Source organism: Leptonychotes weddellii, chromosome X (genome assembly GCF_054177405.1).
Source record: "Leptonychotes weddellii isolate Sample4059 chromosome X, ASM5417740v2, whole genome shotgun sequence".
Taxonomy (NCBI): Eukaryota; Metazoa; Chordata; class Mammalia; order Carnivora; family Phocidae; genus Leptonychotes; species Leptonychotes weddellii.
In genome coordinates, this window is record NC_138385.1 from 66,842,258 (window position 1) to 66,867,472 (window position 25,215).

A 25,215-nucleotide genomic window follows, 5' to 3' on the forward strand; every position below is an offset into this window, starting at 1 on the left:
TTCACCACTAAATTTGAGGTTAGCAGAAGGTTTTGTTCCTCTTTATCAGGTTGAGGAAGTATTCCCTTATACTATAGCAACTCCATCTTGACATGGAGAGACACCCTCCCAAGTTTAGGTTCATATGGCAGAACTCATGACAGCAGTCTTTGGTACGATTGAAGATTTGTTACACAGGTGGAGAAGTCCCAAGTTAAGATGCAGGGAAGAAGGATGGCTCTCTCTGGGAGAAAGTCCCAAAACAGAGAGAAAAGCAAGTGCACAGTCATCAAGGGGAAGTTTAAAGGAGGCAGCAAGAGGACATGTGTGCTTATGGGGTGGAGGCAGGGAGCAGGTGATCCCTCAGAATGACACAGGAAGCCAGAAATGAGACTTAGAGCACTAAAGCAAACATAGTGGAGGTCAAAATTCCTTCTCTAGAGTCTTAATTCATCCTTGCTGTTGGAATTAGCATAGTAACCTTCCTGGTTTACTATAAATAACTTGTACTTGAGAGGGACCAAATTTGCAAAGCCAACTCAAAATAATTAGGCCAACAATTATTATTGTAGCTCCATAAATGATAGTGTAGAGCCTTTCACTGTAGCCAGAAGGAGACAGCCAGGAAAAAAAATTAATGGGGGCCTGAGAATCTCTTGGCACATTTTTTAGTGTAGTTGGCTGTTTATTTTTTTTGTTTGTTTTATTTGAACTATTCTGGATACCTTATCTGTATTATTGACCCACATGCAGCAGGAAGTCCCCTTTAAGGCACAAACGCCACCTTAAAATAACAGTTTAATACCAATCTGTTTTAAGATTTTATTTTTTTATTTATTTTAGAGAGAGAAAGTGCACACACGTGCACAAGCGGGCGGTGGAGTGGGGAGAGAAGGGGGAAAGAATCTCAAGAAGACTCTGCACTCGGTGTGGAGCCCAATGCAAGGCTTGATCCCACGACCCCAAGATTGTGACCTGAGCTGAAACCAAGAGTCGGACGCTCAACCAACTGAGCCGCCCAGGCAGCCCCAATCTTTTTACCAGTTACAGCAACTAGACTTCTTTTTCCCTCATTAAGGGCTTCTAAGGCTTGAGCTGTTTGGTTTATGTGGTTGGCCAGGAGTTGTGCCATCGTGTGGGTAGCCTCTAGAAGAAGCATCTATGTCACAGAATTAAAAACACCTAATTCTTGTGCCCATTACACCAAAGACGGTGATGCAGCCCAATATAAAAGATAAAAAGATGGCCCAGTGCTCCCTTTTGTGGCAAGACTTGATGAACAAGCTGGACATTCTGGTTTGATCTAGGGTACCTGGATACTAAATACCCCTAAGACACAGGTCAGGGTGTATGGATTAGAAGGGAGCAGTTGGTGGAATAGAGTGTATGACCTTGCTGAATAGGAGTTGTGTCATAGGAGATCCAGTAGCCCAAGGTGCCTGGAGGGTGGAGTTTCTAGTGGCCAAATTATATCAGAGCAGACATGCGAGGGCAGAATAGTCCCAACAAGAGGGACATCATTGTCTAGACTCCGGATTGGTGGGGAAGGCTAGGAAGGGCATGAAGTCAGTAAGGAAGCTCTGTTGAGGTTGTGCTGTCCTGCTGCAACAGTTCTATGATAAAACCAACCAAATAAAGATTCTGACTCTTCCCAAATTCAATCTCTGACTCTTCTCCGCCACTTTTATACCCAACTGTATCCCTTTCTAATTTCCCCAACTGCCTTTCCTTCTCTCGTTTATGTTCCTAGACTAGCTGATGCCAACGCCATGGTGGTGGTTATTTAACCAGAGAGGATGGCAGATAGTCAATATGAATATTGAAAACCTCCCAGGGGACAAGAGTTATTTGTATAACATTGCCTGGGCTTGGGCATCTGTTAGCATTGCTAGAGTTTTAGTGCTCAGGTGACCTTCTCTGTTACCATTATATAAATACTGTCTTTCAAGTTGAGGAAGATGGGAAATCTTGGTGCAGTGATAGTGGAATAATGGATAGTGAAATGTGAGACTGTCAGATTAAGGAAAGTCAGCTGATAGGGCCATTGGAATTGTGACGAGTGTTATGGCCACCCATTACAGGGGCAGTTAACATTTGGGGCTGTCACCACTGAGGCTGGGATTATCAATTGTGCTGAAGTCATCATCTAGGATAGTGGGTTGATGGGAGTCCTGGCCTAACCCCAAAACTTTGATGGAAGGTTTTATACATTTGAGAAATAATTACAGAAGTGATTTTGAGTATTCCTTTGTCTCTAGGAGTTACAGAGTAATTTCTTACTGGGAACTATGGACTGATTGAATATCCCCAAACAGTTGAGGTCACAGCATGGGGATAAAGGAGCCCAAGTAGTTTGGCATTGAGTCGGAATGGTAGATTCCCAGACGCAGGCCATGAGCCAAATCTAGCATTGCTAGGCCAACCAGAACCAGAATGTTCCATAATATTTTCAGACCTGTTGAGATCTGTAGGTCTTGGCATGTTGGAGGTGTCGGTTTATTATGGAAGTCACAGGCATTGTTATCCCAGGTCCTGTAGTGGTATAAGGTGGATCCAGAGCTAGCATCCCTACTTAAGAATGTTAGTACTGGGAACTAATTTAAGATCTTCCTTTACTTTTTAGAAGAACCATAAAATTGTAGGTGTGGGAACAGGCAGGCACCGAGACCTCCATTTACAAAGAGGGACCTCCAGTTAGTGAACCTTTAAAACTATTATATTGGGAAAAGACTTTAGCAAAGACCTTTTTTGTGGCATACAGAATAGTCTGAAAGGGCAGAGGCCCTCAATTTTCAGTGGATCCCATTCTGTTACCCACTTTAAATACAGGCACCAATCTAGCATAGGTTGCACCAAGATCAAAAAAGGGGCAGTGTCTTTAAGTGAGAAGGGATTCTGTTTGGTTATTATAGATTCATACATGGAAAGTTCCTTTTATGGCTAGAAAAGGAATAGGGAGGTCCTCGTTGCATTTTGTTAGGATGTCATATGACTTAAAAGGTTGAGAGTTCAGGATAACTAAGATAAAGTGGGTAAAAGACCCATTTAGGAGAACATTGTCCATTTTTTTAAATTTAAGAGCATGCCCTTAAGTAGGCTATTATGTTTTTGTGTTAGGTCTGCTGTTTGCAGAGGATAAGACAAATCAGAAGTTCCAGGTGATGCCTTGTTTTTATTGCCTGTGCCCAGACTGAATGAATAAAATGTGTACCCACATCAGGTCAGAGTTATTTGGAAGCTAAAAGGAAACTAACATTTAGTGAGGCCTGTATTAAGTGTTGGCAGTAGCATGGCAGGAGGGATAAACCAAGAGCAGGCTTGTGTAACATTGAATCTTTGTGAGGGAATAGTAACTTGCACCAGCAGATTGGGGCAGTGGCTTAATAAAATGAATTTGCCAGTCAGAGAAGGAGTATTCACCCCTTTGTATGGATTCCCATTGACCATGATACCAATGGCAGGACAGGGTGCAAAGATCACATTGGTAGGCTAGCGTTTGGGCCAGGGCCAGTAGCATTGGATGCTATGGCACTGAGCCCAAATTTTAAGGGTCTGGAGACTGAGATCACTGGAAGTCTCATGGGACCTGTTGAGCTGAGGGCAGGGAGTACTATCTGAGCTTATTTGAGAAGTGTGAACAAGTTAGTCAGCTAGGGCATAAAAATGAGGTTCCTGTGTGGCAACCTTGGTATGAGTTGAGACATCAGACTTTAATTGTAATACGTGAAGTCTGAGCAGCAGTATGTTCCCAATGTAGAAAGCCTGATAGGGCATGATACTGAATGTGGTAACTTTTGAGCCCATCGACCAACAACCCACTGAGGCTACCCAGTTAGCTACCATCTGGGAGTCTATAAAAATATGAACAGTGGTCATACCTTGATTGAGGTGTCCTCCAGTGCCAAAATGACTATGGTCTGCTCTCTAGTTGGGCTGACTCTTGAAGACCCATCCTTTATCAGGAGTGACCTGGTCATGGGTTGGAAAGCAGCAACTTTCCAGCAGGTTCCATCACATGTGATTAGTGTTACTGCCATCTGTAACATAAATGGACTCCGTTCTTACTGGAATTCCTATTCAATGAAGGTGTGTCCCTGTGCTTTTAAGACAAAAGCCGGAGGCTGTGAGTTCACGTTTTGACTTATTTTGGACCTTTAACTATAATTTACTTTGTCTACTCTTCACATTTTAAAAGATATTTTAGGTGTTTAATCCAGCTTTAGTCGTTTTCAGCAGAATGATTTATTAAAGTATTGTGCCTTTTTATCTTGAAGAATTTTCTATGTTGGTGTATTTTTTTGTGATCACCAATATGTTTGTTTTTCTTTTTCCTAGAGTCTTGTGTCTTAATTTTTTTCATATTCTGAATCTTACACTAGCTTTTTTACTCCTTTTTTGGTAATGGTTACTCTTACATTTTATTGACATCTAAACTTCAAAAATTTCTTACTCTGTCTTCTGCCAGACTGGACAACATAAGATCTTCAACCTGCCTTCACATCACCCCTTTCTCATCATTTTCATTGTCCTTTTTTAGTAACTCTTTGACTTTCCTTTTCTGATTCATGTTTCAGTTTTGTTGGAGTACATCTTCGGGTAATTTTTAAAGTGTCATACTTCTTTTCCTTTCAGAATTTTGTGGACATTTCTCCATTGTCTTCTAATGTTACATATTTTATTTTATTTTATTTTTTTAAATATGCTTTTTTTTTTTTTTTAATTTATTCATGAGAGACAGAGAGAGAGAGAGAGGCAGAGGGAGAAGCAGGCTCCCAAGGAGCAGAGAGCCCGATGCGGGACTCGATCCCAGGACCCTGGGATCATGACCTGAGCTGAAGGCAGACGCTTAACCATCTGAGCCACCCAGGCGCCCTAATGTTACATATTTTAGGTAACCATGATGTTAAACTGGTTCTTGTTCCTTTGTAGGTAACTTCATTTTCTCTTTGCTCTAGGAGTTTACAAATTTCACCAGGATCTACTTAGTTCTGTTTCTTTTCAGTATTCTTTCATAGCACTTGGTTAGGCCCTTTTTAAAATCTGATAATTTTTTCTTGCTTCAGGAAAATTCCTTTGGTTCCTTTTAACTTAAGTATTCTAAATACTCTTGGAAACCCTATTGTATAGCTAGTACTCCTACCATGTTGATCTCATGTCACTTTCTGAGAGAATTTCTCTGTATAATCTTTCAAGATGCCTATTGCAGTATCAAATTTTTAATTTTTTCTTACAAACTTTGTAAATTTCTAATTATTTCCTTATTCTTAAGGGACCCTTTGTCTTAACACATTATTGCTGTTTTATGGATTTTGTAGGTTCTAGAATGTGATTTTTATCATTAATTTTTTAAGAGTTATCTTTCATTACTTAATTTATAGTTGCTAGGTTCCACATGGAGCCATTTGGTTTTTGTGATTCCTTTTTAAAATTCTAATATTTGGGGGGGGGAAGTAAATTTAAAAAATTCTAATATTTGGTCATCTGTTAATTTTAAAAGAGGGTTTAACTGTCCCATTGCACAGTAGCATTATGACATAGCATTATAGTTAGACCATGGTAAAATAACAGATTTGATGTCTTAGTAACTTCTAGTAGAACACTAATTTTACTTTATGAATACTCAATTTTAGTAACCTCTTGTAATTTAGACATTTGTAAAAAAAAAAAAAAAAAAAGTCTATGGAAGGTTGTATTATATACCAGTAGGAACCCAGAAAAGGACTGTATTTTCCATAAGTTTATAGTCCATCAGGCCATTGACAACTGTTGGTCCCCAGTAATTGTCATATATTTGCTATTTCAATGACACTTGGAGTAGATTCACCCTCTTTGTCAGGTTTTAAAATCAAAATTTTTAAATCTCATACAATGATTTGGGAAACCTTGTCTTAATTGCTCCTAGAAGGTTTAATAACCTCACATTTAAAACTGTCAGTTTAGGGACACCTGGGTGGCTCAGTCGGTTAAGCATCTGCCTTCAGCTCAGGTCATGATCCCAGGGTCCTGGGATTGAGTCTTGCATCTGGCTCCTTGTTCAGCGGGGAGCCTGCTTCTCCCTCTGCCTGCCTCTCCCCCTGCTTGTGTGCGTGCGCACTCTCTGTCTTTCTCTGACAGATGAATACATCTTTTTTAAAAGTAATAAAACTGTTGGTTTGGTGCCTTTCTGTTACTTGGTATTTTTTAAGAAATTCTTGTTATTAGGTTAGTCTGCTTTGCTATCATTTCTTGAGAGTCAATTTTTATGACATTTTCTTACAAAAGCGTTGCATTTCACTTGTTAGCATACAGTTTGTAAAAGAATTTTATTTGTTCTGAATCCTGTTAGATCTCCTTTTTTCATTGCTGACATATTGCTTGCTTTTCTTGGATTTCCCATAAGCTTGTAAGCTTTTTCAGTCTTTTCAGAGGGTTAGTTATTGGTTTTAATTATTCGTGCTTTTTGCTTGCGGTTTCACTTTTTTTTTCTATTATTTCTGGCTTCACTTTTGGTTACCTTTTAGTGAATGCATTAATTTCCCCTTGAGCACCGATAATAGTCTATAAGCCCATGTTAAATATCATATTGTCAAAAATTGGTCAGATTACATACCTAAGAACTCTTAACATTGCTAGTGGTATTTTAAAATTGCTAAAAGGCTTTTGAGAAGACATTTTGTCCATTCCATCAGTTGTTTACATTCACTTCAATCCAGCAAACCACCCCCCCATCTTAGATATTTTCCCTGCATTTTAAACAAAAAAGGATGTGTTTTTAGGTTTATCGGTTCTCATAATTTTGGACTGGTTTATATCCACGGTGGTTCATCTATTTAGTGGAACATGATCTGGTGTATGTAGTGAAATGATTTCTATAATCAAGCTAATTAACAAATCATCTCATATAGTTACCTTTTTTTCACTTGATAAAAGCACTGAAATCTACTCTCTTGGTATATTTTTCAGTATTCAATATGGTATTATTAATTATCATTATACCTGTACATTGCCCATAAAAATCTTGAAAGTTTGTCACCTAATTCTTAATAGTGACCTTCTGATGAAGCAGTATTAGGGGCGTTCATTTCAGAGTAAGTACAAGTATTTAAATTGTTGTACATAGAGTATGTTTTTTTTCAGCCTTTGGAATTTTATTGTTAATACCTGTGAAGAATCTCTCAATTTCTCCTATTTCTCATCTTTTTTAGCTACTGAAGTGGTGACTGTGTTTGTATTTCAAGAACCATCACTGCTATCCTCACTCCAGGACAATGGATTAACAGATGTCATGCTTCATGCACTGCTTATCAAAGATGTGAGTCCTTTACTGCTTCTCTGTAAAGAATGCTCTGTGCATACCCCTCCCCACAATATATCCCTCCCCTACTCACTCTCTCTGCAGTACCCTGGTCAAAGTTTCGTGGCATCTACACCTGAACACTTTCAGAGGTCTTCAAACTCACTTGATCTTCTTTCTAGGTTCCTGCTACCCGTGAAGTCCTTGGCTCCCTCCCAAATGTATTCAGTGCACTCTGCTTGAATGCCCGAGGTCTTCAATCATTTGTACAGTGTCAGCCTTTTGAACGTCTTTTCAAAGTTCTTCTGTCTCCAGATTACCTCCCAGCCATGCGAAGGAGGAGGAGTTCTGATCCTCTTGGTAAGTCACCAGGATTTATCTTAAAATAATTGGTTTACTGTTGTGCCAAGATTTTAGATGATTATCAAGGCACCAATTGGTAAGAAAACCCTTTCTTGACCTCACATCATTTCTCTGGCTAGGTGTGCTAAGCTTAATGGGAATTATCACTATAGTTATCACTGTAGCACTATATACATTGTATTGCAGGTAAAAAGAATACTTCACCCTTATCCTCTGCCCATAATATTTTCATGCTTCTCAACAGTTCATTTGTGTGTGTGTGTGTGTTTTCAAAAGTTCAAAGTTTTAATCCAAATTTGTACAGGTGTTGGGAAAACCAAACTTTGGCCATAGAAACCTTGCCCTTGCCCTTCCTGGGCCACCGAAGGGACTAGATCACGTCCCAGGTGCCCTGAGTGGCTCCAGATCTTCAGGCAGTACCTCCAGGCCATGCCCTCACGCTCCAATTGGCTGTAGCATTTGGGCGGGTCAGAAGCTAAACTGTAGCAGAGTGACTCACAGAGGCTGTGCCCCCTCCTCTTGGGTTAGGGCAGGATTCCCATGTGGATTCCCAGGAGGTGGGACCTACACTACACCGCTACCTCAGTGGGATTACCCATGGGAGCAGGAATTATCCAGTGGAGATCTTGGGGGCAAGTTCACCTAGGGTTCAGGGTCTGGCACAAGGGGAAAAGGGTCCTTGGGAGTCCAAATTCCCACCTGTCACCATTCCACAGAATGTCACTTTGACGCCTCAGTGGCCAGAGCTTGAGAGAGACTAAGGACTTGCGCCCAGTGACCTTTGGATGTCGGCAAATAAGGGGTGGTGCTCCTCGGACTGTCAACAACAGTTCGTTGTTAGATGTACTGTCATGGTGCTAGTGAGAAACGGGTATTAGGGGCAGTATATTTCCAGGAGTAGCAACAAGAGATACGAAGTCCTGAGCTATTGATCTTAGTAATCTTCTGTTCTAATATCCAAGTCCTCAAAATAGTCACAAATGAATAGATTTCCTTCTCAGTGTATTTGAGACCAGATTATTGAGGAATAGTGAGAAGGTAGGGCTCCAGAAAGAATCCAGTTTTCACAGGCGTGCTTTGTCCTTTCAGCCACCACTGTAGCATTCTAGCCATTGTCATTCTCTATTGGGGCAGCCAGAGGATTAATGGTTTATGCTTCTTTCTTTTCTCTCTCTCTTTACAATACTACTTCAGACCTTGGCAGTAGAGATTGCCAGGGTAGAATGTAGTATACGCGGTTATTTTAAAATATGCTCAATAGGGGCACCTGGGTGGCTCAGTTGGTTAAGCGACTGCCTTCGGCTCAGGTCATGATCCCAGGGTCCTGGGATCGAGTCCCGCGTCGGGCTCCCTGCTCTGCAGGGAGCTGCTTCTCCCTCTCCCACTCCCCCTGCTTGTGTTCCCTCTCTCGCTGTGTCTCTCTCTGTCAAATAAATAAATAAAATCTTTAAAAAAAAATAAAATATGCTCAATAGGCTGGTGAGGTTTTCTTCTTCCTCCCCAATGACTTGCTTTCAGAAGTTGGTGTGAATTCATTTGAGAAAGCATGACATTAAAAAAATCACAACCACCAGCTCAGTTTCTTCTTTCCTCCTCATTGGCAGAGAAGATAGCTCAAATTCTATTTTCTTCAGTCTTTCTAACAGTTCGTTTTTTGCTTTAAGGGGATACTGCATCTAACCTGGGGAGTGCTGTTGATGAGCTCATGAGACATCAGCCCACCCTCAAAACAGATGCAACGACTGCGATCATCAAGGTGGGAAGTGATAAGGTTGACCATGGGCATGAGAGAGCAGTTAAGGGGGTTTTTAAGAAAAAAAAAACTTGGCCTACTGGAGGTCATTTGGATTCTTGGGCTAGGCCTAGAAGAGGATTATGTCTACTTTATTTTCTCCATGTCCTTGGGTTGGTCCTTTGTCCCCCTCCCCCAAAAAGTAACAAGTATTGCTTTCTTCTATAGGATATTAACAAGTTGCCAGGATTTAGCTTCTATTTGTAAAAGCGTATTACTTTTTCTAATCTTTGTTTCTTGATTTTTTTTTTTCACATTTAGTATCCCTGCCAATTGCCTGTATATAGTGTATGAGTTCCTGGTGCTTGTGAATTAGGACATGAGTCAGATTAGTCATGCAGTCACTTAACATCTATGTGACCCTGAACAAGTTATTTAACTTCAGAACTTCAGTTCCCTTGTTTGTAAAATAGGATTGAGGACTATATTCCAAGAGTGATGTATGATACATACATACATACATACATACGTACATGTGTATAAAGTGTTTTGGCAATTCTGTGTATAACACATAGAAAATGCTCCAAAAATGTTAGTTGTCTCCCATTTCTTATTTACTAATAAATAATCCTATTTCCTGTGTCTTTCAGTTACTTGAAGAAATCTGTAATCTTGGAAGAGACCCTAAATACATCTGTCAGAAGCCATCAATCCAGAAGGCAGATGGCACTGCCACTGCTCCTCCTCCAAGGTCTAATCATGCTGCAGAAGAGGCCTCTAGTGAGGATGAGGAGGAAGAAGAAGTACAGGCCATGCAGAGCTTTAATTCTACCCAACAGAATGAAACCGAGCCTAATCAGCAGTAAGTGTTCGCAAGACAGGTTCCCTAGTCTTGTGATCTTAGGCATGTCATTTTCGTCCATAAAAGTGAGGGTGTTGGTTCATTATAAGGTTCTTCAAGCCCTAAGAGTCTAGTTTTTTCTTTCTTTGACCATTGTGTGTCATTTATGCTTTCATATTTAATTGTATTGGTTGCCTCAGCAAGGTGTCTTTCTTTAAAATTTGTTGATGGAATTGAATCAGTTCACTATATCAAGTTGATGGGCTTTTCTCAGAGGACTTTTCCCCATTGTTGATTTGGTATTTGCATCATTGCTTGATTGTTTCCATAAGTGAATACGTAATGAAACGTTGCACTTTTGAAGCCTATTTCCTAAGTCTTTAAAAATTACAGGGATTTGTTGTTGGTTGGTCTTTGCTTTTGTTTGATTACTATCAGTTTATTCTAGATAAATTAGAAGTCTTTGGAATGTACTATATGATTATAACCGGGCACAGTAGATTATTTATTTAAGTTTTGTTTTTACATAAAAATTGACTACCTGGATGGTGAAATGGGGATTGGCTTAAAGACTGCTGGCTGGTAGTGGATAGTCTACCAGGCTCTTTGAGCTTATATTGTTCACATGCAAGGGATGAAACGTAACTTGTAGCTGTAACTCTTAATCACATTCATGCTAGAAGAGGGTGTGATCCCTCTGAACTGTCACGCATTTATCCATTTAATAAGTGTTCTTTTGGTTTATAGATAACTAGTTCTGAGAAAAGCAGGAATGTTTTAGGTGTGGATATGATTGGGTTTGGGCTGGTCTTGAAGGATGGCTTGGAACTTGAGAAAATTATGGCAGAATACATAGAAGGAGCAAAGGCCTAGACTCCAAAACTGGTGTGCCATCTTGGAGCTCTAGGAAGTGATGAGCCTGTTGGTATGAGGTTTGTTTGGAGGGTTTCTTTTTTTCTTTTTTCTTTTTTTTTTTTTTTGAGGAGATGCATTAACTACTAAATACGTTGCTTTGTTGAGCAGATGTCTTAACCTTGTCTGAGATGGCAACTCTACCTTCATTCTAGCAGCATCTTCTATTTTGATTTGATTAAAATGTTCTCTTTCCGGAAAAGGAAGACGCCTGAAAGAAAGCAAGACTTTATATGCAGAGGAGTCAGAATCTGTGCTTACTTGCCACACCCTTGATTGTCAGCCACCCTGCTGGGATATGGTTTCCTTTCCTGACTACAAGACAAGGGAAGGATTTCTTAAACTTGATGAGTGGGAGGGTGGCTTTGAGTGAGGCTGTGCATGTTCATCTGCATATAACTTTTTCTCTACCTGAATATATTACAGACACCTTAGATCTAATGTGCCCAGATTTTAAGCTGTCATAGTAAATTGACGTTTTCTCACACCCTTGTATTTTTTCACTCCATGCTTTTCTTGGGATATGTGTCACTGTGTTCTATCCATATTTGTCCCCCCAACCCCAAATTATCTTATCTCCTTTTCTATCTACCAAATTCCTGCAAAGCCAGCTCAAATGTCACATTCTTAAAGGAGCTTTTCCTTTTACCTCCAAACGGGAAGTCAGTCTTTTGTGTTCTTCCAAAAGTGTTGTTAGAATTATTCATATATTGTGATGGTTTCTCCCATTAATCTGTATGCTCCACCAGGGCAGGGACAATGTCTCATTTTACAGTATATCCTAATTATGGGGGTATAGCTCAGGGGGTAGAGCATTTGACAGCAGTGTATCCTAATTACTTTGTATGTAGCAGATAATCGGTCAGTAAATGTTCGTTTGGTGCTTTGATGGAATAACTCAAGAGCATTAGATGAAGAAATGATTTCCTGAGCCTTAAATGCCAAGAGAGGTGGGTCCTAATGAAACATGAATGAGAATGAAGACATAGTAAAAATGTAGGCACCCACAGCATTAATACTCTACCATAGAGTTAGTCATATGTAGCTTCTAAAGCTACAGAGGATCCTAGTACTTGGTACTCCATGGTATTGATGTTTTCCTATACTCTGCATGGTCTGGGTGTTCATCGCTACCTCATTCACATAACATACCTAAGAGTCTCACATATATTGACACATACACTTTCCCACTTCTACCACCTTCAGAAGCCTTGATTGGGTCACTCTGTGGATTATTAAGGCTGGAAGGAAAAGCAGGAAACTGCCTAAACTCAACCTTCATCTCGAAAGCCACAGTATATTAAAGGGAGTTCTTTTATCTCCTTATCCGAGGTGGTAGTTATGGTGGGAGTTACTTTGTGCCAGTATGGGAAGAGGCTTACAAAAATTGACAGTGTGTGCCATCCTCTCTCTCCAGAAGTCTTATTTGTATCCCCCAACTCCCCCTCCAATGCAAAATTCTTCAGTGGGACTCCCAAACGAATTCAGTCTCTCATGTCCTCATCTGTTGTCCAGTGCCTTAAATAAACACATAAGTAAATTTTTTCCAATGTTTTTTATTGAGGTTTAATTTCTATAAACTACACAGATCTTGAGATTCCTATTTCTCTACCCTAAAGCGAGGCAGCTACTTCTTTCTTTCTTTTTTTTTTTTTTTTTTTTTTAAGATTTATTTATTTTAGAGAGAGTGCACATTGCCAGGGGGTGGGCAGAGGGAGAGAATCCTCAAGTAGATTCCCCATTGAATGCAGAGCCCAACACGGGGCTCGATCTCACAACCCTGAGATCATGACCTGAGCCAAAACCAAGAGTTGGACGCTTAACCTACTGTGCCAGCCAGGCGCCCCTACTTACTTTAATCATCATTGAATAAATTTGCCTATTCCAGAATATCCTAAAAATACAATAGATGGGTCCTATGTTTGTATCATATCTGATATATGTACTTTCTTGTATCTGGCTTCTGTTGTTCAACGTGTTTTTGAGATTCATCCATGTTGTTGCATCTATCGGTTGTTCCTTTTCATTGCTGAGTAGTGTTTCATTGAATGAATCCACTCCCGTGGATGGATTTTTGAGTTTCCAGGTTTTTCCAGGCTAAAACTATTTTTCCTAAAATCAGCTTGTATTTGAAAATGGTGTTTATATATGATCTTGAGACGTGGTTTTGTGCTCAATCTGGAATAAGGAAATTCAGGCACTACAGTCTACCCCAAATACATGGAGTTTTGTTCTACATCCAGAGACATTCACAAGTAACTCTAAATACTTGTATTTTGGCCTCTCTCTTCTGCCTTCTAAACTGTTTGATGTCAGTAAAACTGATACTTCTGGGGATGAATATACTTGCCAATGAGTAACCAGGGCTTTTAGTTGAGGCACAGTGGTTTATTTTGAGGTGGATTCAATTTACTTTGCCTAACTTAACTGCCTATCCTGAAAAACTTGAAAGAAATGGGATATATAAATCCATGTGGTCTTTAGAACTTGAATAGCAAGTGTCTGGGCTTTAAAGGCAGCAAATGTAGAAAAGCAGTTGTTTCCTGAGTTTTAGTTCACTGGGAGGACTCCTTTGCCAAAGGCAGCTGTGTCTCCTCAAGAGCTGGAAGAAAGACATCCCCCACACCCCACACCACAAAAATTCCATGAGACCTGTTGTTCTATACACTGTACTATGACACTCAATTGGAATCTTTCTCCTGTACTTCTGATTAAGGGCTCTAGTACCATAAATACACATGTAAAATTGAGTCTGGGAATATGTGTGTTTTAGTGAAAGGGGAGACAGGAATGTTTTAATTTGACAGTTAAGGTAAATTGTTTTATTCATCATGGGAATGCAGTCTTAACTGTTTCAAAGATGCTGTGGGTCAAAGTTTCATATGAAGTTAAGATTACAGTTTTTCTTAAAACCAGTTGATAGGGGGATTTCTGCTAGGGAGAGTTTATCATATGTACTATTCCTGTATGATGTTCTGAGCCTGGAAACCAAAAGATGAGGATAATGAAAAAGTGGTTATTGAACAAATTTGTTCCTAGATTTGGATTAAGAAACTGTTGGTTTGTTTTCTCTCTCGTTCTCCCTAACTTCTATCTAGCAAATGAAGGAAGTACCTTGGTCCCATTTCATGATACTACTTTGGCTCTTTGGTTTCTACAAAGGGACAAGTGTTTAATTTGGTCTAGAGCCACACCTGCACTCCCTAGCTGTAGAGATGGATTTCTGGGTTCTTTCCGAGGAGGTGCAACGAAGCTGGGGTAGATGATTGACGTAAGTAGCAGGGAATGTTGCAGTGGTTCTGAGAAGGAACAACAAGGAACAATTGGCAATATTGCAGTCTTGCCATGGAATCATTCCACTCCTGGCTTATAGGTCCTGCCTTTGTGTACAGAGTTCTTCCCTAAATTCTTCATTGAGAGTGTTCACAATATCCTTGCCAAACCCTAGCTCTGGATATTTCATCACTGAAGCCATTTATGATGCCTCTCCACTAGGTCTAGTCTCCATTTTGCTGTCAGTGCCCTCTTACCTGGCAAATCTTTATTTACATCTTATCTTGCTCAGAGACAAGGACTGTTAACTTCTTGTGAATTCTCTTGCTTTCTCTCTCCTCCTACTTCTCCCTTTTATTTCTGCCCCTTCCCCCCAAATGTCTTCAAGGGCCTATATCCAGAATGCTCCTTATTAGACTCAAGTTTTGTTGCTTCCTAGGGTTTATCTTGAGGTAGATTTTGTTTCATTTTAATATATTTTGTGGGTTTTCTTTCCTCTGTTTATTTCTTGGAAAAGCCAAGACGGGGCTAAGTGCTACATTTTCTGCAGCTCTGGCATTACTACAGCCTTCTCATCTGCAGTGCAGCATTCAAGTATCTGAAGCAAAAGACCTGATCAGTTTTTGGATAGTTCAGGGACTGTTGTGATACAAGTATTAATTATTAGGAAAGGAGGCCTTGGGTGTTGGCTTCATCTTTGATTAACTTTGTTCTGAATGGTTTGTCAATCTTAAACATGAATTTTGAACAAAATTAAATTCCATTTCCTGCTCTCTATTATAACTTTAAACCTGATGCAAGAACATGGTAAGATGTTTATTGTATTTGTTTCTTTGTCTAGCTCTTGTCTTCAAGCAAATGTTTCAGTAGTCTCTTAATCAGACTGACTGACTTTTTAGTATTTTCATATTGATGAATTCCTCCAATGATAGTTTGCCTAAGATAGGAGTTTCTTTTGAGGTATGTGTAAATGCTGAGTTTGTGAAGGCTTGGTTTTTCCTTTTGTGCTCTCAACCTGTCAGGCTAGAAAAGCTAATTTCAGAATTGATTTCAGCTCTTTTTTTTTTTTTTTCCTGTGCTGTATTAAAGACTAGAAGTCTGACTTAGAGAAAGGACCTAGAATTTCATGCTATTTCCCTTTCCTCACTTTGTTCTCTTGCACTGGTATTGTGAATTTGTGTGTAACTCACTCTTTTCTCCCTTAACAGGGTTGTTGGTACAGAGGAACGTATTCCTATTCCCCTCATGGATTACATCCTTAATGTGGTAAGATTCATGGTAGGGCAAACTGAGTAAAGGTGTGTGTTTTTCTGGAAAATGTGTGGGATTACCAAATAGTTTAGTGATTTCCACGTTTATTTTCATTGGGACCCTTAAAGTGTGGATCAGTGGGGAAAGATGTGCAAACCTTGTTCTATGAGACTGGTTTGCCAAAAATTGGACAACACTCTTCCCTTTTTTTAGATACTCCCAATTTTCTGTTCATTGTTACTATTCACCATTGGAATCCAAACAAAAGAGTGGGCTTTGTTAGGACAACCCAGTATTATGTTCTTTGAATGTGTCCAACATGTATTTTTTCCCATTACTTGCTATTTTTCCCATTTACTTCTCTTTTATATTAAAAAAATAGTAATATGGTTATTTCTTTTAACTTCCCATGTGTTTCACAAGAGAAAAGGGAAGAGTTTGACTTTTCCCAGAATTGTTTCTCTATAAGGGGAAGCCCACGTAGCAATTGTTCTAGCCCACTGAGCACGTCCAAGACTTCCAGAGATGGTTTCTCTTGTGCCTGTGTGTTTCTTGACCACATTTTACTTTCTTCCCTTAAAAAAATGCTTTGTTTGGTCCAAATCACTCTTCTAGAGTTCTGGCTTTCATTTGCCTTATGAACACATTGAGGGAAAGTATCCATTTTTGCTTACGGGGAGAGGCAACACACTATCATGCAAGAAGCAAATTAAGAGATCAGATCTGATTTTGCCACTAATTCATGGGTGTGGCCCTGAGCAAGTCATTTATCCTCTCTATTCTCGCAAATTATGTGACTTCAGATGTGGCCAAAAAGGTAGATTGGGAAGAAGTAATTATTGATGTGTGGTGTTTTTGTTTTTGTTTTTATGTTTAGGGTCCATATCGTATCTCTGTCCCTATTTACTTGAGGTTTTGGTATTCCAGAAAATACTGATTTCATGACTACAGGGCTACCCCTGTCCTTATTCCAAGCTGGCCTTTTAGTTCCAGGTGTCAGGCTCTAACTTTTTTTTTTTTAATTTTCATTACCTAGATGAAATTTGTGGAATCTATTCTGAGCAACAATACAACAGATGACCACTGCCAGGAATTTGTGAATCAGAAAGGACTCTTGCCTTTGGTTACCATTTTGGGTCTTCCCAATCTGCCCATTGACTTTCCCACATCTGCGGCTTGTCAGGCTGTTGCAGGTGTCTGCAAATCCATATTGGTAAGAGCTTCTGGCCAAATACTTTCATTCCTTTTTAGGAACAGTTTTGCAATACTTCTGTATACATGTTTTTACTGTGGTCTCCCTTTACTTTCAACTAAAAAATAATGAAGAAATCTGTGGTTATGTACTACAAGTGAATCAAGTGACTAATAAATAGTGTGTCACATTATTTCTCATTGAAAAGTTGAAGTGTTTGTTCATTGTTCCTAGGTTTGGTATATAGTTCAAACATTTGAGTTTATTAGAAGGGATAGTAGATGAAGAAAGTTTTGGAACTGGGTTTATTTTATTGTGTCATCCTCTCATGGATGCTTTTTAACACAATCTGGTATTGTTTAGTCATACAGCTTTTTTCCTTTTTCAAGCTTGATAGTCCTGCATTTTAAGCATAATTGACCTATTAGTTTATTGCTCAAATTTTATCAAAAAATTAAGTGCTTTATTTACTAATAGTGGTAAAATACACATCAAATGATGTTTACCTTTTTAACCATTTTTAAGTGTATAGTTCAGTAGTCCTAAGTACATTGACATTGTTGCACTACCAATCTCCAGAAGTTTTTCATCTTGCAAAACTGAAATTCTATACTCATTAAACAACAACTCTACATTCCTCTCTCCCTCCCAGCCCCTGGTAAACATTGTTCTGCTTTCTGTCTCTCTGAATTTGACTGTTCCAGGTAGCTCATATAAATGTAATTCATAAGGTATTTGTCTTTCTTTGATTGGCTTATTTTGCTTAGCATAATGTCTTCAAGATTCACCCGTGTTGTAGCATATGTCAAAATTTCCTTCCTTTTTATGACTCTTACTGTATGTACAAGCCACATTTTGTTTATCCATTCATTCATTGATAGACCATGGGGTTGCTTCCATCTCTTGGTTATTTTGAATAGTGCTGCTATGAACGCGGGTGTGCAAATACTTTTTCAAGACTACTTTGTGTGTGTGTGTGTGTAGTAAGCACGCTTAAGGATCTACTGTCAGCAGATTTCAAGTACACAATATAGTATTAACTATAGACACCAAGCTGTATATTAGATCCCCACAACTTACTCATAACTGAAAGTTTGCCCTTTGACCAACATCTCCACATTTCCCCCCAGCCCCGGGCAACCATCATTCTCTCTGGTTTTATGAATTTGACTTCTTTAGATTCCATATAAAAGTATGAGCATACCCAAGACTCCTTTCAGTTCTTTTAGTTGTATACTCAGAAGTAGAATTGCTGGATTATATGGTAGCTCTTTTCGCCCCCTCCCCCCCCCCCAGGGAACCACCATACTGTTTTCCATAGCAGCTCCATCATTTCACATCATTCCAATCAGCAGTGCCCAAGGGTTCCAATTTCTCTGCATCTTCACCAACACTTATTTTCTTTTTCTTTTTTTTTTAATTGATAGTAGCCAACCTAATACGTGTGAAGAGAGCGCATGGTTTCGATTTGCATCTTCTAATGATTAATGATGTTGAGCATCTTTTTATGTGCTTACTGGCTATTTGTGTATCTTTGGAGAGATGTCTATTCAAGTCCTTTGCCCATTTTTTAGTGGGGTTTGTTTTTTGTTGTTGAGTTGTAGGAGTTCTTTATGTTCTGGATATTAATTCCTTATCAGATAAATAATTTACAAATATTTTCTCCTGTTCTGTGGTTTGCCTTTACCTCTGTTAATAGTGCCCTTTGATGAACAAAAGGTTTTAATTCTGATGAAGTCCATTTTATCTTTTTTTACTGCTGTTGCTGTGCTCTTGGTATCAAATCCAAGAAATCATTGCCAAATCCAGTGTCATACAGCTTTTACCCTGTGGCTTCTTCTACATGTTTTTATAGCTTTAGTTCTTACATTTAGGTCTTTGATCTATTTGGAGTAATTTTTTTATATGGTATAAGGTAAAGTCCAACTTCGTTCTTTGGCATGTGGATATCCAGTTTTCCCAACACCATTTGTTGAAAAGACTGTTCTTTCCCTGTTGCACCTATGTCTTGGCACCCTTGCTAAAAATATTTTGACCATAGATGCAAGTCTTTGTTTTGGGGTTTTATTATATTCTATTGTTCTTAATGTCTATCTTTATGCCAGTACCACATTTTTTTTTTATTACTGTAGCTTTGTAATAAGCTTGGAAATCAGGAAGTGTGAGACCTCCAACTTTGTTCTTTTTCAAGATAGTTATACCTATTTGGGGTCCCTTGAGATTCTTTTACAAATTTTAAGAGAGATCTTTCTATTTCTTCCCTCCCCCCCAAGCCATTGATAATTTTATTAGGGATTGCATTAAATCTGTGAAGCTGCTTCATTAGAGCTGGATTGGGCAGTGATAAGTAATTTCTGCTAAAAATCAGTAATCCAGTTGCATTTGGAAAGTCCGTAATTGTGACATACCTGTATTTAATGTTTTATTTTGCTTTACCCTTTGCAATATTAAGTGCTGTTTATGAGAGAGTAAAAGAGGCTGTGCTTCATCGTTACCCTGCCTCTAAGATACTGTGTGAGAATGGATAGATTTATTTAAAGCCTCAGGAAAGGCACATAATTTCTCCTATCTTTGAAAGGCAAGTGATAGTATTTTACTGTGAGATTTTTCTGCAGACTCAAAAAACAATTATAAAGGCCATGTCCTATAATCCTTGAGTTGTCTTATAAAAAAGGAAATTGCCTACCTGATGCCTATTCTAGAATCATCTCTATTTTAGGAAGAAAAAAACAGTTGTAATACTGGTTCACTTCCATGCTTTGGAACCTTACCTAATATTGCTCCCTGTTGAGTAAAATTTACAATTAATCTTATAGTATGGAGTCCTTGCTATAATAGTATTTCAGTTTGGCCATCACAGGCTTTTAAATGATTGACTTACCACATTTGAAAGCCTCTCACTTGAGAGAAGTAAAGTGTTGCTCTAAAAGGAGGCATTGGGGTATGTCCTACTTGCATTCATATTTTGGCTCTACCATTTACCAGATGGGATTACCATGGCCAGGTTCGAAATTTGTGACACTTGTCTTCTACTTCTTCCATTGTGACTATTAAAGACATGATGTACGTGAAGTTCATTGTACATTAATGCTTTAATTATTATTCTTGTTTCAGACACTGTCACATGAACCCAAAGTCCTTCAGGAGGGTCTCCTTCAGTTGGACTCCATCCTTTCATCCTTGGAGCCCTTACACCGCCCAATTGAATCCCCTGGAGGCTCAGTGTTATTGCGAGAACTGGCTTGTGCTGGCAATGTTGCTGATGCTACCCTCTCAGCTCAGGCCACACCTCTACTGCATGCACTCACTGCTGCCCATGCCTACATCATGATGTTTGTTCATACTTGCAGAGTTGGACAGGTAAGAATTGGGGGTGAACAAGTTAGTTTAAAGCTGGCAAAATACATAGGGCACATACCAGGCATCTTAACTATGCTTATTAGAAGCAGTTCTAGGGCGCCTGGGTGGCTCAGTCGTTAAGTGTCTGCCTTCGGCTCAGGTCATGATCCCAGGGTCCTGGGATCGAGTCCCACATCAGGCTCCCTGCTCCGCGGGAAGCCTGCTTCTCCCTCTCCTACTCCCCCTGCTTGTGTTCCTGCTCTCACTATGTCTCTCTCTGTCAAATAAATAAATAAAATCTTCAAAAAAAAAAAAAAGCAGTTCTACCTGGGCTAGCTGCTACAAAGAACAGATTTTTCTTTTGGTGGGGGATGCAGGTTTATGCTTCAAGATGCTATCTAGTATTGAATGGAGCACTGGGTGTTATATGCAAACAATGAATCATGGAACACTACATCAAAAATTTTTAGGGCGCCTGGGTGGTTCAGATGGTTAAGCGTCTGCCTTCGGCTCAGGTCATGATCTCGGGGTCCTGGGATCGAGTCCCGCATCGGGTTCCCTGCTCAGTGCAGAGCCTGCTTCTCCCTCTGCCACTCCCTCTGCTTGTGCTCTTCTGTCTATCTCTCTCTCAAATAAATAAATAAAATCTTTATAAAAAAAAAAAAATTTTTTTTAAAAAGGTGCTATCTAGTTTCATTTTCCCTTAGTTTTGTTTTTTTTTTATTAGAATTTGGGTGACCACATAATTTGTTTTGTGAACTAGACTTTCTTGAGAGTGAAAGTTGAGTTGGAAACCTTGTTGAGTGCTACCTCAGGAATTTGATCATTGCACATGTTTTATTAGGTTATTATAAATAATAGGCATTAATAGGGATACCTGGGTGGCTCAGTCGGTTAAGCATCTGCCTTCGGCTCAAGTCATGATCCTCAGGGTCCTGGGATCGAGCCCCACATCAGACTCTGCTCAGTGAGGAGTCTGCTTCTCCCTCTCACTCTCCCTCTGTTCTCTCTCACTCTCTCTCAATCAAATGAAATCTTTTTAAAAAAATAACAGGCATTAATTAGATCTGTAGCAGCCACATAGGCCAACTGGGATATATAGTCACCTTTTTTAGTGGGCAAGCCTGAATTGGGTGCTCATCTGGCCTTATTACTTCCTAATCTTTGTACAAATGCATGTAGGCCTGATAATGAGATGGCAGGAAGGAAATTCGACCATAGTACATTAAGTCAATGGTAATTAACAGAGATTAGTAAAGATTACCTAAATATCAAACCCTATGCCTGCAATCCATGTGAGGTTCCTCTTGTGGTGCCAGAAGGATGGGAGTGGGGGGCGGTTGTGTGTGTGCTCACAGTTTTACAACTTTTAGTCCTCAAGTAATCAGTTCTAAAGATTAATGATGTAATGTTTTAACACCCTTGTTTTATGCTGTTGAGCCAGGAGTATATTCTTTGTATCAAATCAAATGAAAAGCACGGATATAAACTATTTAGAAAATAATTCAATTACATAACATAGGTTTGGGATTTATTTTTATGACTTTTTATTAAATGAAGGTGAGATGTTCACCTCAAGGAATTAGATAAATCTAAATATTTATTGAAGTTAAGAAATAAGGGAAATAGCAAGTCCTGTACCACCTAACAAAATTACAAGGCTGTCAATGAATCTGCAAAGCTGTTTCTTTAGAAAGAGTTGCCTATGACCATTGCCTTTCGCTTTACAAAAAACAATGAGAAGGGATGTTAGATACAGACTGTAAATGTTGCAGAGGGCATCCCAAAGATCAGCTTCTGTTTACTTTGATTGCAGAGTGAAATTCGTTCCATCTCCGTAAACCAGTGGGGCTCTCAGTTGGGTCTGAGTGTTCTGAGCAAGCTGAGCCAGTTATACTGTTCCCTGGTGTGGGAAAGCACAGTCCTTCTCTCCCTGTGTACCCCAAACAGGTAAGGGAATGGTCATCTCTTTATTATCTCTGTTGTCTTTCTTAGGACTAAGTTCAGTGATCCTGGAGGATTGCTTTGGTCAAGAACAGAAGGCTATTACTAAAGAGTTCAGAGGGCTCCTTGTCTATCTTAATCTATTCAGGCTGCTATCACAAAATATCACAGACTGGATCCTTATGAACAGCAGAAATTTATTGCTCATAGTTCTGGAAGTCTGAGACTATGGTGCTAGCTAGCATGGTTGGGTGAGGGTCCTTTTCTGGGTTGCAGATTTTTCATTGTATCCTCACATAGTGGAAGGGACTAGGAATGTTTCTGGAGCATCTTTTATGAAACAGTAGTCCCATTCATGAAGGTTCTACCCTCAAGACTTAAGCACTTCCCAAAGGCCTTACCTACTAATACTATCACGTTGGTCATTAGGATTTCAACAACAAACGAATTTTGAGGGGACACAAACTTTCACTCCACAGTATTGTCCTTCCCATTTACCAGCCTAGGGACATGCTTACAGTGTTTGTTATCTTCTGCATCTTTGATCTTATGTCCTAATTCTGTGTCAGCATGATAGGTGTTTAAAATTTGCTAGCCAAATCTAAAGTTGAGTTGGAAATCTTGTTGAGTGCTACCTCAGGAATTTGATCATTATACATGTTTTATTAGGTTCACTTCCCTGTTATAGGAGGGATATTGTCAGCCAAGCAGATTAGGGACCAAGCACAACTTAAGAAATGAGCTATCAGGGTTCTTTTTACTCATGGTTTGTCTTGTTGCAGCCTACCATCTGGGTGTGAATTTGGCCAGGCAGACATGCAGAAACTGGTTCCAAAGGATGAGAAGGCAGGTACGACCCAGGGCGGAAAAAGATCAGGTAACTCCAAGAAACTAAAATCTTAGTCATTAATTCTCTTAAGTTTTATCTCTATGTCTTTATAGGTCTGTTGTGACTATTAAGTTAGCTCTATTGTCTTTAGTCCTCAATTTTTTTCCTTTCATTTTTATTTTAAAATTATTCTCAGTTTCTCTATAAAATGTATATACACAATGGTAAAAATTACAAGTTGTAGTAAAAAGAATCACTTACATTTGTACCACAAATAAACAATATTTTGGAACTATATGCCTAATCTTTTTCCCTAGGGATACATTTTATTAGCGTAGTTATGATTATCTATCTTAGAGATAATATTTTATAGATCTCTTTTTTCTTAACATTAAGTGCCACGTAAAGGGTCTGTGAATAACCATTCCCTATTAAGTTTCCTAACATACTATTTTGAAATATGAGTATCTTTTTATATAGTTTTATGCAAATGGAAAATTCCTAGAAATTACTGTATTGAAGGGTATGCGGGACTCTTAATTTTTGTATGCTTATTTTTCAGAAGTTTAATTTCACTGTTAAAAATGACAAATGATTGTGTCAAGTGGTTGTGGAACACTTTAGAACCACACTGTTCAATATGGTAGCCACTAGCCACGTGTTGACTGTTGAACACTTGTAATGTGGCCAGTATAACTAAAAAAATTGGATTTTTTTTCTTCTTTTGCTCTCCCTCCCTCCTTCCTTCCTTTTCTATCTTCCCACTTGCTCTTTTTTTTTCTTTATTTCCTCTTGTAAGGGGGAGGGTATATTGGGTTGATTTGTCTCCCCACCACACAAAAAAAATACTGTGTTGAAGCATTAACTCCCCCCCCCAGCACCTCAAAATGTGACTTTATTTGGAAATAGGGTTGTTAAAGATGTAGTTAAGATGGGGTGATAGATTGGATGAAAAAAACTGAATTCTTAATTTTTATATAACTACTGTTATTCTGTATAGTTAGAAGGCTTTTAAGTATGTTTAGAACAACTTTGGTATGTGAATGTATTTTTTTTTCAACTAAATTGTATGAAATAAATGTAGGTCAGTTATTTTTATGAAAATTTAACGTCTGGGGCGCTTGGGTGGCTCAGTCGTTAAGCGTCTGCCTTCGGCTCAGGTCATGATCCCAGGGTCCTGGGATCGAGCCCCGCATCGGGCTCCCCGCTCTGCGGGAAGCCTGCTTCTCCCTCTCCCACTCCCCTTGCTTGTGCTCCCTCTCTAGCTGCGTCTCTCTCTGTCAAATAAATAAATAAAATCTTTAAAAAAAAAAATTTAATGTCTGAATTGAGATGTACTCTAAGTATATTTCATATAGATACCTGTTTTTAAAAATCCTGAGTATAAAAATGTAAGCTCAATAATTTTTATATATGATTATATCTTGAAATAAAAATTTGACTATATTGGGTTAAGCAGTATATTAAAAATTATCTGTTTTTACTTTTTAATGTGGCTACTAGAAAATTTAAAATTATATATGTGGCTCACTTATTTCTATTGGACAGTGCTGTTTTTCTGATTACATATTTAATATATTTTTCTAAATTTTTATTTTTATTATTTTCTTTCATTTTTGTATATTTTTAAGGTTTTTTAAAATTCCAGTTAACATACAGTGTTATATTAGTTTCAGTTGTACAATAAACTGATTCAACAATTCCATACATCACCCAGTACTAAGGACAAGTACACTCTTTAATCCCAGTTACCTATATAACACATCCCTGACCCCCTCCCCTGTGGTAATGATCAGTTTGTTCTGTATAATTAAGAATTTGTTTCTTGGTTTGTCACTCTCTTTTTTCCCCCATAGCTTGTTTGTTGTTTCTTAAATTCCACATAGGAGTGAAATCATATGGTATTTGTCTTTCTCTGACTTACTTTGCTTAGCATTATACTCTCTAGGTCTATCCATGTCCTTGAAAATGGCAACATTTCATTCTTTTTTATGGTTGAATGATATTCCATTGTATGTATAGGCCACCACTTCTTCATCCATTCATCAGTCCATATCTTGGCTATTGTAAATAATGCTGCTATAATGCATGTATCCCTTTGAATTAGTGTTTTTGTATTCTTTGGGTAAATACCTACTAGTGCAATTGCTGGATCATAGGGTAGTTCTATTCTTAACTTTCTGAGGAACCTCCATACTGTTTCCCACAGTTGGCTGCACCAGTTTGCATCCCCACCAACAATGCATGAGTGTTCCTTTTTCTGCACATCCTCAACAACACCTTTTGT

At 38.8% G+C, this 25,215-nt stretch overlaps 1 protein-coding gene across 18 annotated transcripts in view; it reads left to right on the top strand.

Moving 5' to 3' along the window:
* The window catches only part of HUWE1 (HECT, UBA and WWE domain containing E3 ubiquitin protein ligase 1), a 165,086-nt gene that overhangs the window by 76,774 nt on the left and 63,097 nt on the right, over positions 1 to 25,215 (top strand). For 17 of the 18 annotated variants that reach the window (XM_081808807.1, XM_081808803.1, XM_081808815.1 and 14 more), the window contains 9 exons: positions 7,164 to 7,270; positions 7,435 to 7,612; positions 9,280 to 9,371; positions 9,998 to 10,209; positions 15,582 to 15,639; positions 16,661 to 16,837; positions 19,931 to 20,176; positions 21,972 to 22,105; positions 22,882 to 22,976. In XM_081808807.1, the coding sequence (XP_081664933.1) occupies positions 7,164 to 7,270; positions 7,435 to 7,612; positions 9,280 to 9,371; positions 9,998 to 10,209; positions 15,582 to 15,639; positions 16,661 to 16,837; positions 19,931 to 20,176; positions 21,972 to 22,105; positions 22,882 to 22,976 (1,299 nt within the window). The remainder of the gene's footprint in view (positions 1 to 7,163; positions 7,271 to 7,434; positions 7,613 to 9,279; positions 9,372 to 9,997; positions 10,210 to 15,581; positions 15,640 to 16,660; positions 16,838 to 19,930; positions 20,177 to 21,971; positions 22,106 to 22,881; positions 22,977 to 25,215) is intronic. The other variant, XM_081808810.1, reaches the window with a different exon arrangement.